Source organism: Ostrea edulis, chromosome 6, assembly GCF_947568905.1.
Source record: "Ostrea edulis chromosome 6, xbOstEdul1.1, whole genome shotgun sequence".
In the NCBI taxonomy this organism is placed as follows: domain Eukaryota; kingdom Metazoa; phylum Mollusca; class Bivalvia; order Ostreida; family Ostreidae; genus Ostrea; species Ostrea edulis.
In genome coordinates this window covers 42896670-42913574 of record NC_079169.1, presented here as the reverse complement: position 1 = coordinate 42913574, position 16905 = coordinate 42896670, and the positions used below count along the sequence as shown (strand labels likewise).

The window sequence follows — 16905 nt, the reverse complement described above, 5'->3', positions numbered from 1 at the left end:
AATGCATTAACTAGATTGAATAGCAAAAATCTTCAGCTGCCTGTGACAATTTTGTTTTGGACACAGAAATAATATTTCTGCTTTGCTCAGATTTGTTGTCAACCAACCATCCATGACATAACTCTATGACAAGATAATTTGTTTGATATTACTATAGCATCTCTATGAAAAATAGCAATCCTCAGCTTATGATAAACCCTTACATCTATGCCAATACTGATTTTCATGTCATTTACCTAGGTAAGGAATAACAATGGTCCCAGCAAACTCCCTTAGGGCACACCATAGGTGACATGTAACAAAGTTCTCAATTGTTTAAAACTATTAATGTTGACAATTTGCTTTCTGTGTGTCAGTTATGATTTAAACCAAGAAATAGATTTGATTCCAAGAATTTTTTTTTAAAATAAGATGTTGTGCAATTGTGTTATGTAATTGTCCTTAGTGTTTAAATTTGGTAATGTTTATTTTTATTTCATTAAAATGATAAATGCCTTGACTCCACCCTTTTGCTTGACAGTGTAGACATAAGTGGCTTGTGAAAAGCATATGTGATGATCGACTTACATTTATGATTTGATGCAACACTGTTTATATGGCTTTGGTAGTAATTATGTCCAAACTAATTTCTAATGAGTGAACTCCCCAAGCCAATTGATAAGCAATCATATCTTGTACTGCTTTGAATTTATTCAAACAAGCTGTTATTTGAGTCCCCTCTTTAGTCGAATGCTCATCCACACTTAAACTGACATGAACTACACATGCACTAATCATTCCAAGCGTTATGCACACATTTAAATTTGATGCAGATTCTAATCGAATGTAGTATTATCATGTCATCAAATTAAAAATTCAAAATACATGTATTAATTTTCATTTGTATTTAGAATGCTGTGTGTGTTAATATGAAACTTTGGAGTCAAGTTTATAAATAGCAACATGTAAACCTACTACTTAACCTATATAGATGTTTATAAATAGCAACATGTAAACCTACTACTTAACCTATATAGATGTTTATAAATAGCAACATGTAAACCTACTACTTAACCTATATAGATGTTTTGTCAGTAATATTTAACTTACATGTACAGTACTGGTTGGAAAATTATTAGAAATACATATTCAACACATGCTCAGACAAGTGAAAGTTTCATGCACGCATATCGATAATACTCTATAAATGAAAACTTTGCAGCAAATCTCTGACAACAGGTGATCATTTATGAAAACCCCAGTCTGACAGGCTATAGTGTTCTTACAACCATTAGCACCCAGACTGGAATGGCTGGATTCAAAAGATGTACAACTGAATACATACTACCATCCAGATGAATTAACCAGTTTAGTTTTATTTCATCAAAACATGATTAAGTAGTTAATTCAATGTCAATCAGAACCCCACCAAAAATAACATAGTATATCACTTTCAATAATCATGATTAAGTAGTTAATGTCGATCAGAACCGCACAAAAATAACATAGTTTATTATATACCCATCAATGTATCGTTCTTTGATACTGTGGATTTCACAGCGTGTGATCCGGTTTTCCGGATCACCACACTGGTTTTCTGATTCCGTATCAGTATCCTCTGAAACTGATGCGATCACAATGACGTCACAATGCATCAACGCAACGTTATTTGTAGAAAATATTGACCATGTCACAAACAAAACTACGTACACAAAATATAATTTCACTGTATGTCTGTATTTTTTATAAGAATTACATTTAGTATCATATAAATGTGGATTTAAAATGCATAAGGGAGTATATGATAAATTTATCATTACTACAGTAACTTGATCCGAAGAGTTGGATCATGTCTTGTTGACAGGTGCAGATCATCAGATCAAACTCGACGCTTCATGTCTCGTGTGATCTAATGATCCGCGCCTGTCAACTTGATGTGATCCGACTCTTCGGATCAAGTTACTGTAGTAACAGTATATATATATATCACTTTCAATAATTGATTATTCTTTAAATAGACATGATACATTATTTACTGAAAAGTAAACGGTGAAAGTTCTCCGTTTTCTTCATCGCTGGACAATCTGTTATTCTCTATTATTTTATTTTTCAGTGAAGGCAGTATTGTGACAAGACTACACATATATTTTCGGCCCAGCTATATTTCAATTTTCAAAAATATTGAAGAGTTGGCTTCAAGTGCAGAACTTCAAGTGAAGGGAGCTGTCCAAAATCAATTCACAAATTTAAATATTCTGTCAGTCAACTTAACTGGTAGGTATCTTATTTTGATAGCAATCTGGGCTGGAGATTATAAAGGGACAAAAATTTGTATATTTTCAATCTTTGGGGACATGTATCCATGCATGACCTATTTAAACCATGAATAATACTTTAAATAACAATTTGCTGCAGATAAACTTTGCTTGAAAATTTTGAAAGGTTTAGAACTTTGACTTGATGAATTATCAGTTGGTCATCAATTGAGCCTGATTTAAGTCGACCCTTAAATCTACTCATGTGTAGCAAACTATGTAAGCAAATCTAGGATCTGATTTCAGTTAGAAAAGAATTATTTCAATTGTTTGATATTTCATTTAACAATCATATTTACAAGTGTCTGATTTGCTAGCTCTCATTGGCTGATGGTAAATGAATCACACATTTAATATGCACAGAAGATGTCAAGTAGTAAGTTTATGAGTTGCAAACACTTTTGTATGGTCTGCTGCACTTAGTAGATTTACAGACAGTGGCGTATTTTAGGGGGTGGGGGTGGGTTCTGATCAGACAACCCCCCCCCCCCCCCCCCCCGCTCTTTTTTTTATAGTGATAACTATGCATCAAAGCAAGAAGGAACCAGAATTTCAGTCTGTAATGCATTAAAATGAATTATTTTGAATCAATAAGTCAAGTTTATTATACGTTCAGGGGGGTATATAGGAATCACTCTGTCTGTCCGTCCATCTGTGCAGATTCGTGTCCGGGCCATAACTTCTTTGTTCTTTGACTTAGGCATACCATATTTGGCACACAGGTGGATCACCATGAGATGATGTGTCGACGTGATAACTTACTGAGCTACTCAGCTAGGCAATGACATTGAAATGAATAGACAAATATTGCTGATACTTGATAGTTTCATTCATGTTTTAAGAGGAAGTCAGCCATTATGACAATATAGAGTACCTCCTTAAATGACACTTTAAGTACTGCATTTCAATTGTCATGTAATGCAGTCCCTGAAACGTTCTTCTTTCCCACTTGAACGGTGAGCGAACGGTGAACAAACGCAGAGTGAATGGTGAACGCAATTTGAACGGTGAACGCAATTTGGTGAACGGTGAGCGAACGCAGAGCGCAAAGTGAACGATGAACGAATGCTGAGCGCACGCTGAACGCAAAATGATCTATTTACTCGGAATGTTTCGGATTTTTCCCTGGGATTTTATTTATTTCATAATCAAGTAATAAAATGCATGTACATGTATATTTCATCAATTAATAAAAAATGAAATAAACCGAAATCGTGATACAGCATGTTTTACAGTTCTGGATATATTCAATGTAATATATTTTTGTACAAGTACCGAGTATACATGTATATATTTCATGAAATTGTCGCAAATTGTACATTAATACTTGCAACAGTCATACACAAACAAAAGTAAATTTCCTATGTATATTGTGTATACCATTACATGTACAGATACATTTAATGCATGGGTATAATATATATACAATGCATGTGAATACATGTGTAGTGACATCCAGAATTAACAGGTGTTCATGTATGCATGCTTCAAACTTTACGAGCTTGATCGTTTGGGATAACTGTAATTAACAAACACCCCGGCCTGAAAGGAGTCGAGATAGATGCAGTAAACAAACAATACAAACAGTATACCCTGTCTCAACAGTCCTAACAGTATTAAATATTCCGACTTACATTTTGTGTCATTCATTTGTCGCAGCTACATCGACCCGAGGAAATAATCCTAGAATTTATGCACTAGTACCATTTTTATGCCCCCCTTTGAAAAAGAGGGGGCATATTGTTTTGCACCTGTCGGTCGGTCGGTATGTCGGTCGGTCTGTAGACCATGTGTTGTCCGCTCAATATCTTGAGAAATTCACTTGATGATAATGATATTTCATATGTGGGTTAGTTATGAGTAGAAGAGGATCCCTATTGTTTTTCAGGTCCAAAGGTCAAGGGTCAATCTACTCTGGACATAGGAATATAATGTCCGCTCAATATCTTGAGAACCCTTTGTTTGAAAGACATCAAACTTGGCACACTGGTACATCATAAGGAGTAGATGACCCTTATTATACCCCCCGCAACAAGTTGTGGGGGGGGTATACTGGAATCGGGTTGTCCGTCTGTCCGTCCGTCTGTAGACGCAATGGTTTCCGGACTCTAAAGCATTATCCTTTCCACCTACCGTTACCATATCATATATATGGACTACCCATGGGATGAAGATGTTCCCTATCGATTTTGGGGTCAAAAGGTCAAAGGTCAAGCGCACTGGACATCGAAGTAGCAATATGGTTTCCGGGCTCTAAAGCGTTATCCTTTCCACCTACAGTCACCATATCATACATATGGACTACCCATGGGATGAAGATGTTCCCTATCGATTTTGGGGTCAAAAGGTCAAAGGTCAAACGCACTGGACATCGAGGTAGCAATATGGTTTCCGGGCTCTAAAGCGTTATCCTTTCCACCTACAGTAACCATATCATACATATGGACTACCCATGGGATGAAGATGTTCCCTATCGATTTTGGGGTCAAAAGGTCAAAGGTCAAGCGCACTGGACATCGAAGTAGCAATATGGTTTCCGGGCTCTAAAGCGTTATCCTTTCCACCTACAGTCACCATATCATACATATGGACTACCCATGGGATGAAGATGTTCCCTATCCTATCAATTTTGGGGTCAAAAGGTCAAAGGTCAAACGCACTGGACATTGAAGTAGCAATATGGTTTCCGGGCTCTAAAGTGTTATCCTTTCCACCTACAGTCACCATATCATACATATGGACTACCCATGGGATGAAGATGTTCCCTATCAATTTTGGGGTCAAAAGGTCAAAGGTCATGCACACTGGACATCGAAGTAGCAATATGGTTTCCATTTAAATTCTTTAATGGCTTTTTTCATCGCATGGAGATGCTGTGTTCCTAGATACCTTTTGGATCATAATACTGAAGTTTTACCTATCACCTACACCCTTTGGGAGATTGGGGTAAGCGGGGGGTATTCTTAGTGAGCATTGCTCACAGTACCTCTTGTTGATTTTGAGGTCATATGGTCAAAGGTCAAGGGTCAAACTGGGCATAGGAATATACTGACCATTCAATGTCTAGAGAACCCTTTGCTTGACAGACATCAAACTTGGTACGCCAGTACATCTTCAGAAGATGACCCCCATTGATTTTGAGGTCACATGGTCAAAGGTCAAGGGTCAAACTGGACATAGGAATATACTGTCTGCTCCATATCTTGAGAACCCTTTGCTTGACAGACATTAAACTTGGTACACTGGTACATCTTCAGGAGAAGATGACACCTATTGATTTTGAGGTCGCGTGGTCAAAGGTCAAGGGTTAAACTGTACATGGGAATATACTGTCCGCTCAATATCTTGAGAACCCTTTGCTTGACAGACATCAAACTTGGTACACTGGTACATCTTCAGGAGTTGATGACCCCTATTGATTTTTAGGTCACATGGTCAATCCACTCTTGACATAGGAAGATATTGTCTGCTCAATATTTTGAATTGATGATACTACTCTCAATTAAATGATGTGTGTGTGTATAACCCTTTTCAATTTTGGACCATGGGGGGCATATGTGTTTTACAAACATTTCTTGTTATTATTGATGTGACCATGAATTGCAGTTAGATCGTGCAATATTTGTATATATATGATTTAGATAAAACTGTTTATTGTACTGAACTACCAGTAGAATGTTTAAAGGTTAATGCAAAAATGTACAAGATAAACAATTACATCTTTGCATTAAGGACAAATGTTACAAAAGTTTCAAATTTGGCAAGAGTAGTAAATATCAGTTTATTGACAATGTCTTTCATAAATATAGGCGTAAAAATAGCTATATCAGTTTGACATTCTGACACGTACATACGGTACAATGTACATTCACGTAGCATCGTTTGTTTGTTTTTATTTTTCAAAGTAGGGGGGGGGGGGGGTTGACTTGTTTAAAACTCTTGTCAAGCATTGCAAAATAATTATAATAATTTGTGCTTTTGCCCGAACTTGTAAATGCTTAATCGTGAACACAGGGGAAGAGGTTTTCATTACCCGAAACTGCCTTATTTTTTGTACTTGAGTTAAATTCATAACGACAAGCTCTTGTATCCGTCTCTCATTTAGAATATTTTTAATAAAAGCTCAAATGAACCTTTCGGCATTCACAGTGGATAATCCTGACATTTTTTACTTCAAAATTAAATTTTTGATATAGTAAGAAAGTCTCCTTCCACTCTTACGCACACGTTCAATTTTCATTTTCGTCTTGCTGTCAAGATTGTTCCTTTCACTTTGGTGTTCCGAATGACAATGAAAAGACTGAACGATGAATGAACGGTGAGCGCACGCTGAACGCTTTGTGAACGGTGAGCGCAAAACTGTGAACGGAGAGCGCACGGTGAACGAACGGTGAGCAAACGGAAAAATGGTAAAGTAGAACGTTTCAGGGACTGTAGTTATTCATGATTAATGTACATGCAATATATGATCGCAATTTGCTTGTGAGTCTCAAACTGTCACACACGAAAAAAAATTCTCACGCTTTCCCAAATTTTCCTTTGTTTTAAAAAAAGAGACAAAAACATTTGTCACAGTGTGTCATAAAAGTCATCATTTCTCAGATGAACTGCACCAAATACATGTAGTAAGAACTAAAAGCCATGTCTGTCATCCTCAGGTAATCAGCTGGTTCACTGATATTATAACCAGTGTCATCAATTATTGTTTTTACCAAAAGTATGCTAAATAAATCATATGCATATTTTATAGATAATTATATATTATTACTACAGTAACTTGATCGGAAGAGTCTGATCACGTCGAGTTGACAGGTGCGGATCATCAGATCACACGAGATGTGAAGCGTCGTGTTTCATCTGATGATCCGTGCCTGTCAACTTGACGTGATCCAACTGTAATAACTGTAGTAATGATAAATTTACTATATACCCCCTTATGCATTTTAAATCCACATTTATAAGATAATAAATGTAATCCAAATTATCAAAAACACAGACATACAGTGAAATTATGTTTTGTGTACGCAGTTTTGTTTGTGGCGCGGTCAATATTTTCCACAAAAAACGTTGCGTTGAAGCAATTGTGACATCATCAGTTTCAGAGGATATGGTAGCAGAAAACCTCAGTGTGGTGATCCAGAAAATGGATCACACTCTGTAAAATCCACAGTATCAAATAACAAAACATTGATGGGTATATGATAAATATATGTCTCTTTATTCAAAGCAACAACATATTTCAATCAAATTTTGCACAAATCATCCTTGGAGAAAGGGGATTCAAGTTTGTTCAAAGTATTAGCAATGCTAGTTTCAAAGGGAAGATAATCAAGAAAAGAGTCATTTAAAATCCACTTCTCAAGAACCAGCTGGGCTAGAAAAGTTGAAACTTACATGATATCTTTTTGACATGGTGTAGATTCAAATTTGTTCAAATCATGGCCCCCAGGGTAAGGTGAGGTCACAATAGGGGAAAAGAAATTTTCATGTGGATATATACAGTAGCAAAATTCCTTAGACATCTTCTCAAGAACAACAGGACTATGATTAGTCATGTGAATATGCAAGCATTCCCAGGTAGTGTAGATTAAAGTTTGTTGAAATCATGCATGTCCCCCGGTAGTGGGGTCACAATAGGCAATGACGATTTTCTTCCGTTTATTAACAGAAATCTGTTACGTTTGCTTGGTAAAATCGTTATTTTACAAAGCATCCAATAGATTTTATAATCTGTTTTTATCCAATCATAATATGTTAATATTTAATCTTATCTAGATAAGAACTCATTATTTATATCTGAATAGTAGTTTATGCTCCATTGATATGAATCCCTGATTGGCTTTTGGTAATGGCATTCACTATGTAAACATTCAAGTGTAAGTTTGATAGAAATAAAGTATAAAAGAAAATCAGGAAAGCTCGTAAAGCCTGTCCATAACAGCGGGACTGGCCAGACCAGAAAGTGAGAAAATAAGTAAAAACATTCGCAAATTCAATCTAAGAAATGGAAAGAACAAGATATTTCATACATGTTATAGCTAAGTGTGGTTTAGAATGGGGAAAAAAATGAAGCCATGTACATGTGTTGATGATTTTATTACTCTCTGATGACTATTTTTAGCATTCATTTATGAGTTTTCTTCAGCAGCTGAGACCCCTACATTCCAGGAGGGCCATAAAGGGGCCCCTCCACCCCCAGCCTATTACAGATATTTCAAAAGAAATGTACAATTGTCACTGAATAGGGGATCAAAGTTTACATGGAAATATATAGGAAAAATTTTTCTTCTCAAGAACATCGGGGCCATGAATGGTCATATTAATATGCAAGCATCCCCAGGTAGTGCAGATTCAGGTTTGTTCAATTGTCACCTCTAGGGGTAGGGTGACCTCAATTGGGAATAGAAATATATAGGGAAACATCTTGAAAAGTCTTCTTAAGAACAGCAGGGCCATGATTAGTCATGTTGATATCCAAGCATCTTCAGGTAGTGCAAATTCAAATTTGCTCAATTCAGGGGCCCCTGGGATAGGGTGGGGCCACGATAAGAGACAAAGTTCATATTGGAATATACAGGAAACTTGATTAAATTCTTTAAGAGTAGCAGACCTTGGTCACACTAAATAATATCAAAATGCAAATGTTCCCAAGTTGAGTGGATTTAAGTTTTTTTTATGCCCCGATACTAAAGCCAGAGGACATATTGGTTTCATTCTGTACATGTAACTATGCATTTATTCAACAAATTCCTCCTAACTTACGAAGTTTCACATTCGCTTAATTCTACCCATGCACAATCATTACAATTTTAAATCGCAAAGCACTGGTTCGGTGTTAAAACTGACTAATTATACAATTACATGTAATATTCATCCCAGAAGGAAACACCTCATTAACATGGCCAAGTTAGCCGCAAGGAGAGAGAGATCAAGAGTGAAAAACAAAGAAATATCAAATTTCACTTTGATTGATCAAGAACTTCTAGATATTGAAAGATCAAGAGTAAATTTACTTAGTTATGTTATTAAGAGAAAAAAATCAGGACTGTGATGATCAAGAACTTCAAGAGATTGTAGACACGCCTGTATATATTAGATATATTTGAATATTTGTAAATAATGCTTTTTTAAAATTAATATATGATGATCTTTTTATTGTTTTAAATTTGTTTGCAAAAAGTAGGAGCATTTTTTGGTTTCAAAACAAGCAAATCAGCAATGCCTATATGAGTATTGTATGGGAAATCCATCAAAATCTGGGTTGTCACAATGCCAATAAAGATCTCGCCCCAAGGCCCCAAATCTCATCCTTAGATGACCAAGATCTCACCCCAAGACCCCAAATCTCATCCTTAGATGACCAAGATCTCACCCTTTGTCTCATTGAATTGATAACATGTATGTATTAGTATGTAATGATAATATCTTTTGCTCTTCATGTCTGATTTGGACCATTAAATTTCCAGTCAGGGAAAGTTTGTGCTGTAGACACCGAGTTCTTGAGAGTCAGTTATAGCTAAATGTTATAAGAAGCTAATAAAGATATATTCATCTTTATTCTAGGAGAAATTCCAACTTCCACTCCTTTACCATTGTCCACAGTTTCTTTTGCCATTTCATCAACATCCTCATCTAAAAAGCCAGAAAGTACACTCTTCAGCACATCATCAACAGTGTCCACTACAGGAAGTTCAACACCAGTTTCATCAGTCACTAACGAGAGAGATTCAACACCTACAACAGTCACAACAGCTGAACCTTCCACAACCACGCCTGAACATACCACAACCACGCCTGAAGTAACAACCACACCTGAAGTAACCACAACCACACCTGGAGTAACAACCATGCCTGAACCTACCACAACCACATCTGAACCTACCACAACCACACCTGAATCTACCACAACCACATCTGAACCTACCACAACCACACCTGAATCTACCACAACCACGCCTAAACCTACCACAACCACACCTGAATCTACCACAACCACGCCTAAACCTACTACAACCACACCTACCACATCTGAACCTACCACAACCACACCTGAACCTACTACAACCACACCTGAACCTACCACAACCACACCTAAATCTACCACAACCACTCCTAAACCTACCACAACCACACCTGAATCTACCACAACCACGCCTAAACCTACTACAACCACACCTACAACCACACCTGAACCTACCACAACCACACCTGAACCTACTACAACCACACCTGAACCTACCACAACCACACCTGAACTAACGACACCTAAATCTTCTACAACACCTGAAGTAACAACCACACTTGAGCCAACCACAACACATCAACTAACAACAACAAATTCTGAACCGACAACATCTTCATCGATTACTCCATTGCCAGGTACTACCTTCTCACCTTGTAATTCATCATAATTATACATTCCATCAATTTTACAGAATAATTACCACCAATTCAGAACATGAAAAAATCTCTTTCAATCAAGTTTAAATGTTAGGGGGAGATGTTTCAATAGTCACACTTAGCTTAGGGCTATTCCAGAAATAAATACATGGGGGGGGGGGGGGGTCGGGTCGGGTCGGGAGGCACCTTTTGTATATACCAAGCACCCATAAAAAAAAATTACCCCATGACCCATCAAATTGATAAACTCATTTTACAATGACCCATCTAATTAAAAAAAACCTAACCAGACCCACCACAAAAATATTTTTAAAAATGAAAATGGTACAAATCTCGCGAGGTTTTCGGGACAAACATTCTAGTAGTCAATGACGCGGTAATGCCTGTGTGACATTGTATCACAGTAGTTCTGAAGAAACGATGTCACATCAACAATCAAAGGCATCTATGGCAGGAATGTTGGAAAGATTGGGAGTCCAAACGATGCTATTATCATGAAATGGGTATGGATATGTTTTTCCACGAATCGTTCGTCTTCTAATGGAGGCCTCTATATCACCATCACACTGACTGATAAATATAACGCATCGGTACCCTCGTATAAATCAACCAAGGTGTGCCTATTTTTATTAGAAAACGGAATACCTATTGATTTCAAAATATTCCCAAGATCAATGCACTGTAAACTGTAATAATCTACAGAGTTCGCCGCCATCACGTCCCAAGGGACCCTACTAAACGCGCCTCTAATTTGAAGAGTGCCAAGTTATGCGCTACAAAGAGCGACAACTTGAATAGTTCTATGTTACTTCCGATTTCGAAAGCACATTTTCAATTTCCCCTCTGACGTTTTGTAACCAACACGACAAGAGCGACAATAAAAATATTCTGAAAACTCAACACCCAATTTTGGCACAAAATTTTTTAAACAAAAATAGAAACTACCCACTACCCATAATAAAAAAAATTTTAACAGTCCAACCACGGACCAAATAAAATCTGAAAAAATACGACCACCCACACAAAAAAATATCGTTTGCCGCCCGACCCCCCCCCACCCCCCCACCCCCCCATTTGATCATTTCTGGAACAGCCCTTATGGATAATTTTATGCCATGATATCCAATCAGATTGCTTTGTATGACATTTTGAAGTAAAATGTAAATTTTTAAAACTTTTTGTTAAAGTGATATGAAATGACCAAATTTTAATTTTTAGCTGTATGTTGAATTCTAGTTTGTAAACATCTCATTTACTGTTGAAAATTTAGATTATTATACTTTTATGTAAAATACTGGAATCTGATTGGTCAAGAAGCATTTGAAAAAACATATTGTTACCCTCTGAGAACAGAAATCACACGCTCCAGGGTGATAGTATCTAGCAACGTGTAAAAGTACTTGACAATGAGTGATGTTATAAAACATCATATGTGTCAAATTTATGTGCGTACGGTTCCCCATAGATTGTTAGATGATGTCGTTTGAGCGATTGTAATAAACACAAATGCCTGCATTAAGGTACGAAATATCGCATGACAGTGATAGATCAAATGTCAACAGAGGTATGTCTTTCTGTTTTGTTGTTTATATAACATTCAGTATAATAAAACAAATGTTGCAGGTAATTGAGGGTAACATTGAAAATTTTCACCTTCGAGAAACCATTGTCAACCTCAGCTACGCCTCAGTTGACAATGGTTTTCTCAGGGTGAAAATTTTTTAAATGTTACCCTCAACTACATGCAATATTTATATATTATTATATGATTGAATAATTCCTAGCTCTCTAATTGGCTGAGATCCAACAATGTAGAAATCATATACATTATGTTTACCTGCACGTGACCTTCCAGGTGAACATAAGGAATTATTTTTTCCACATAGGACCAAAAATAGGTCGGGAACTTCCAATTTGACGCGATCGATTATACTTATTTTTGCCGTCCAATGAAATTCCACGTTTCTCACTGGGTTCGGCTAAGATTTCAGCAGGTTTGTTTTCCGGTGGTCACATTAACAATCTTGAAGGGTTTTTTAATCATTTAATCATATAATAAAACAATTATTGCTGTTTTTGAGGTCAATACGATGATTTAGCCACTTTCGAAGTACAATATTCACCTCGCCCTTTGGGCTCGGTGAATATTGTACTCCTCAGGTGGCTAAATCATCGTATTGACCTCAAAAACAGCAATAATTGTATATTATGATCCTCAGTGATATAGGGAATTTATTTAGACAAGGATTTTAAATGTGACAGAAATTTTTATTTGAAATTGCATACATGTATCTTTGCCTGCAGCCCGAAACTGATACTGTAAATGTATTACATTTGGCAGTGTATTCATTTTAATGCATTTAGCGGAAGAGACCTGCTAAATCAAGTTCACAGCAAAATGTCTATTGTTATTAATTTACTTAATTATGGTTGCAAAAATGTTGAATTAAATCCAAGCTAAACGTTTCGTCTAGATATGGTACAACTAAATATAATACGTTTACGGTATTTATTTTAGGAACGTGTTTACCTCTACGGGTGGTGGCATGTCAGGCCTTAGGCCGAAACAGCACAAAGCTTCCAAATTTATTCAACCAATCAACTATCCAAGAAACACTGACACTGTTTGAAGTCTTTAAAATGCAGAGCTGCTCAGACAATGCATTGCTGTACATCTGTGACATGATGTTTCCAAGCTGTGATGGTCCAAGTCTCCCATGTGGTGACTTCTGTTGGAGTAAGTACATAAAGTTAAAAGGTGATTTTCATTGCCTTCAATGTCAAAAGTTATTGATCTCTCAAAGTCAGGTCCAGATCCTTCCTATTAAAATTAGCAAACTTACTCCAGAACTCCTGATCCCTTGAAACCCTGGATCTCCGTCTGCTTGTCCACCAAAACCTTTAACCTTGGCCATCATGATAGAAATATATCTTTCAAAGGAATTTTATTCACTGCATAAAATAAAAAATCTGGTAAACTATTGATTTTGAAAAAGTTTATATTTTCCATAGATTGATTATCTATGTAATTAAAAAAATGTTGTCAAGGGCAATAACTCCTATGCTGGTATTTCTTCTACCGTATGTCTATTTTACATGATTTCCCTAATATCCACAATTTATACATATTTATTTAATTTTTTTTTTAAACTGTTGACATTTAAAATTTGTCATTTCAACAAGTTTTTATCTATTTTATTATTCTGTATAACAAAAATGTGTGATTTTCTGATGTTAACATATACTTCCGTTTTTTTTATGTCTGATATCTTTAAAAATGTGGCAACATACACATTTTCTTTGGTTATTGATTAAATTTAACTATATTGAATGGAAATTAATAAAGATTTTGCACTTTTAACCATTAATATTGATAAGTCACATGAGGATCGACCCACCTTAAGTAAAAAGCATTTCAAAAACTAGTTATCCTAATTATGAAATTTTTGACTTGAGGTGTAAGGAATTATAAGTGATGGAAAGAAAAGATAGATGAAAATGATAATGATAAACAGAATAATATCTAAAAGTCTTTATACAGAGAGATAAACACAATATCAGTAGTCTTTATACAGAGAAATAAACAGAATAATATGAAAAAGGCTTTATACAGAGAGATAAACAGAATAATATGAAAAAGGCTTTATACAGAGAGACAAACATAATAATATCAATAGTCTTTATACAGAGAGACAAACATAATAATATCAATAGTCTTTATACAGAGAGATAGACACAATAATATCAATAGTCTTTATACAGAGAGACAAACATAATAATATCAATAGTCTTTATACAGAGAGACAAACATAATAATATCAATAGTCTTTATACAGAGAGATAGACACAATAATATCAATAGTCTTTATACAGAGAGATAGACACAATATCAGTAGTCTTTATACAGAGAAATAAACAGAATAATATGAAAAAGGCTTTATACAGAGAGATAAACATAATAATATCAATAGTCTTTATACAGAGAGACAAACATAATAATATCAATAGTCTTTATACAGAGAGACAAACATAATAATATCAATAGTCTTTATACAGAGAGATAGACACAATAATATCAATAGTCTTTATACAGAGAGATAGACACAATAATATCAATAGTCTTTATACAGAGAGATAGACACAATAATATCAATAGTCTTTATACAGAGAGACAAACATAATAATATCAATAGTCTTTATACAGAGAGATAAACACAATAATATCAATAGTCTTTATACAGAGAGATAGACACAATAATATCAATAGTCTTTATACAGAGAGACAAACATAATAATATCAATAGTCTTTATACAGAGAGACAAACATAATAATATCAATAGTCTTTATACAGAGAGATAGACACAATAATATCAATAGTCTTTATACAGAGAGATAGACACAATAATATCAATAGTCTTTATACAGAGAGATAGACACAATAATATCAATAGTCTTTATACAGAGAGACAAACATAATAATATCAATAGTCTTTATACAGAGAGATAGACACAATAATATCAATAGTCTTTATACAGAGAGATAGACACAATAATATCAATAGTCTTTATACAGAGAGACAAACATAATAATATCAATAGTCTTTATACAGAGAGACAAACATAATAATATCAATAGTCTTTATACAGAGAGACAAACACAATAATATCAATAGTCTTTATACAGAGAGATAGACACAATAATATCAATAGTCTTTATACAGAGAGACAAACACAATAATATCAATAGTCTTTATACAGAGAGACAAACATAATAATATCAATAGTCTTTATACAGAGAGACAAACATAATAATATCAATAGTCTTTATACAGAGAGACAAACATAATAATATCAATAGTCTTTATACAGAGAGATAGACACAATAATATCAATAGTCTTTATACAGAGAGACAAACACAATAATATCAATAGTCTTTATACAGAGAGACAAACACAATAATATCAATAGTCTTTATACAGAGAGATAGACACAATAATATCAATAGTCTTTATACAGAGAGATAGACACAATAATATCAATAGTCTTTATACAGAGAGACAAACATAATAATATCAATAGTCTTTATACAGAGAGATAGACACAATAATATCAATAGTCTTTATACAGAGAGACAAACATAATAATATCAATAGTCTTTATACAGAGAGATAGACACAATAATATCAATAGTCTTTATACAGAGAGACAAACACAATAATATCAATAGTCTTTATACAGAGAGACAAACATAATAATATCAATAGTCTTTATACAGAGAGATAGACACAATAATATCAATAGTCTTTATACAGAGAGACAAACATAATAATATCAATAGTCTTTATACAGAGAGACAAACACAATAATATCAATAGTCTTTATACAGAGAGATAGACACAATAATATCAATAGTCTTTATACAGAGAGACAAACATAATAATATCAATAGTCTTTATACAGAGAGACAAACATAATAATATCAATAGTCTTTATACAGAGAGATAGACACAATAATATCAATAGTCTTTATACAGAGAGACAAACACAATAATATCAATAGTCTTTATACAGAGAGATAGACACAATAATATCAATAGTCTTTATACAGACAATTTTAACAGGAAACACAATCAATGTTGAGAACCACATATGGTTAAAACTATTGTGTAATGATAAAACGGCATGTTGGCATTCCATTTTCCAGACTCTTGAAAACTTGAACTATTGATATCTCAACAATTCTTTCGGCAATTATCTGGACTTAAAGTTTTTGGCAGTCACCTAAAAGATCATCACTGAAGTTTAACATATTTACATAAAAATGTATATTGCTATAGTTCATTAGTCTCTCAGAATTTAAATGATGAAATTTGTACAGTACCTAAAGCAATTATATTAAATTTTCTGACAAACATGTATGTAAGAATAAGCAGGACAGTGGCATTGAAAAATTACTTACTTAACTTTCCTCGTAGTTGGTAAAACTGTAGTGCAGGAGATCACCCTCAATACAAAATAAGATTTCTTTAGAAAGAAACAAAAGAATATGTGAATTATGTAACCTTAATTGTGTTGAAGATGAATTTCATTTCCTTACTGATTGTCCATTCTATGTTGAAGAGAGAAATATGTTTTTTAATGGTATATACAAGCTCAACAAAAATTTTATCTATCTAACAAATAAGGACAAATTTACTTGGTTGATGATT

At 34.6% G+C, this 16905-nt stretch overlaps 1 protein-coding gene across 6 annotated transcripts in view; it reads left to right on the top strand.

Moving 5' to 3' along the window:
* LOC125648397 (uncharacterized) overlaps positions 1-16905 on the top strand; it is a 131203-nt gene that overhangs the window by 30918 nt on the left and 83380 nt on the right. For all 6 annotated transcript variants that reach the window (XM_048875448.2, XM_048875445.2, XM_048875447.2 and 3 more), the window contains 3 exons: positions 2093-2253; positions 9858-10673; positions 13213-13431. In XM_048875448.2, coding sequence (XP_048731405.2) covers positions 2093-2253; positions 9858-10673; positions 13213-13431 — 1196 coding nt within the window. The remainder of the gene's footprint in view (positions 1-2092; positions 2254-9857; positions 10674-13212; positions 13432-16905) is intronic.